Genomic DNA, 1599 nt, shown 5'->3' with positions numbered 1-1599 from the left:
CAAGATGTGAGAATATTCAGTTTTAATAGCATGGGGAGGATTCAGCCTCCACGCCAGCTCTGAAGAACTTGACTCCTCCCACTGTCGCTTCCCTTAGGCGATTTTAATTCCTGCCTGCCTCAAAGAGCTGAGCCACAATAGATGTGATCCAGGTCTTTAAAAGTGGCTCTTTTGCATAACACTGGGGCATCTGAAACAAGTCTGCTTCTCTTCCTGGTGCTAAACAACAACGAGCTTGTCCCAACTCTCCGGGAATAATGGGCAGTACTGAGCTTCCTGAAAAACACCTGTCATAAGTTTCCGTCCGCTGCACTGACTTTCAGACCCAGCCTTGGCATCTGAGGCAGCCCTCCTGCATGGTCAACTTTGCTGTTTTCCTCTTGGCTGGCACTCGTTGTTTTCAGCAAACCTTTTTGTCCTCCTTACCAAGTTCCAGGCGAAAATGTTCCAAAGTCTTTGTTCTCTACAGACACCTAGACTGGGTGAGCCTGGCAGTGCTCTGACACCCACAGGTGAGGAACCAGGTCAGCAGCTCCCCCCAAGAGATCCCACCTTAAGGAGCCTGACTTCTGCCTGGCTGTGGGCCAGGGTTCCTTTATACTAGTGGGGGTGAGGGCCAACAGGACCCACTGTCAGGTGCTCAAGGGGTTCATATTTGAGGCAGTCATTACCACGGGCTCCTCAGAGGAGGGGAGACACAGCCTCGGCACTCACTTCATCTGGCATGCCCCTTCGGAGCTGGCTTCCACCCCGAGGGTCTGGCTGGTCCTTTCCTCTGACTCTGACCCTCCCGACCTAAGGCAGGTAGGAAAGGGCCTCCAGAGCCTTCCTCCCAGGCTCAGGCCTCTCCCTGGCCCACTCCTCCCACAGAGCACAGTGAGGCCCAGGCCTTGGGAGGTACCTGAGACCACTAACCTTTAGGCCACGCTGGAAGGTGGAAATGGACAGCAAGGCCAGGTCTTGCTGCTCCTCAGCATAGCGTACCAGGTACACGTAGACAAGTTTCTTCACCTGGGGGACAGCAGGTTTCTTAGGAGGGATGGTGCCCCACCCTGTGAGATGCCATCACCCCAGCTGGCTGCGATCCATGGGGACAAATTCCTCCGGGGGAGGAGGGGTGGGCATCCCAAGTATACCCCACCTTCACTCTGATCCACACCTAGTTCAAGGATATGTGGATAGTGTTTCTTCCTGGACTAGGGCCATTTCTGAGCAGGTTGGTCACCCAGGGGCCAGATGGTTCCCTTCCTCACCCCCGACCAGCTCGAGTGTCTTCTTGGTGGAGGTGGGTATGACAGACCCCTCACTGGGGAGTGCTTACCTCTATGTTCTTACAGGCCACGTTCTTGACCACGGCGGGGAACAGGTCTGAGGCGTTCTTTCCCCGGGCAATCATCTGAGTGGTGGGGTCAAGGTCAGGGGAGAAGGAGAAGGGAGAAAGCCAGCACTTAATAGGAGGAGGTGCACAAGGGGCCAAGGAGAGCTGCTCTTTGAGCCCAGGCCTTTCCCCCAAGGAGGTCCCCTCCCTGCCCCTCCCTGCTCCTCACCGCCACTATCCTCTTCATGGCCTCCAGCTTGAGGGAATCCTTGTTGGTGTCC

The 1599-nt window shown here is 55.7% G+C and overlaps 1 protein-coding gene across 1 annotated transcript in view; it reads right to left on the bottom strand.

Annotated features, from left to right (window-relative positions):
* The window catches only part of AP3B2 (adaptor related protein complex 3 beta 2 subunit), a 44246-nt gene that overhangs the window by 24835 nt on the left and 17812 nt on the right, over positions 1 to 1599 (bottom strand). The window contains exon 7 of the mRNA XM_011376118.2: positions 916 to 1011. Within this exon, the coding sequence (XP_011374420.1) occupies positions 916 to 1011 (96 nt within the window). The remainder of the gene's footprint in view (positions 1 to 915; positions 1012 to 1599) is intronic.

Source organism: Pteropus vampyrus, unplaced genomic scaffold (assembly GCF_000151845.1).
Source record: "Pteropus vampyrus isolate Shadow unplaced genomic scaffold, Pvam_2.0 Scaffold286, whole genome shotgun sequence".
Taxonomy (NCBI): Eukaryota; Metazoa; Chordata; class Mammalia; order Chiroptera; family Pteropodidae; genus Pteropus; species Pteropus vampyrus.
The sequence above is the reverse complement of the archived record's forward strand: the minus strand, read 5'-3'. Positions and strand labels throughout refer to the sequence as shown.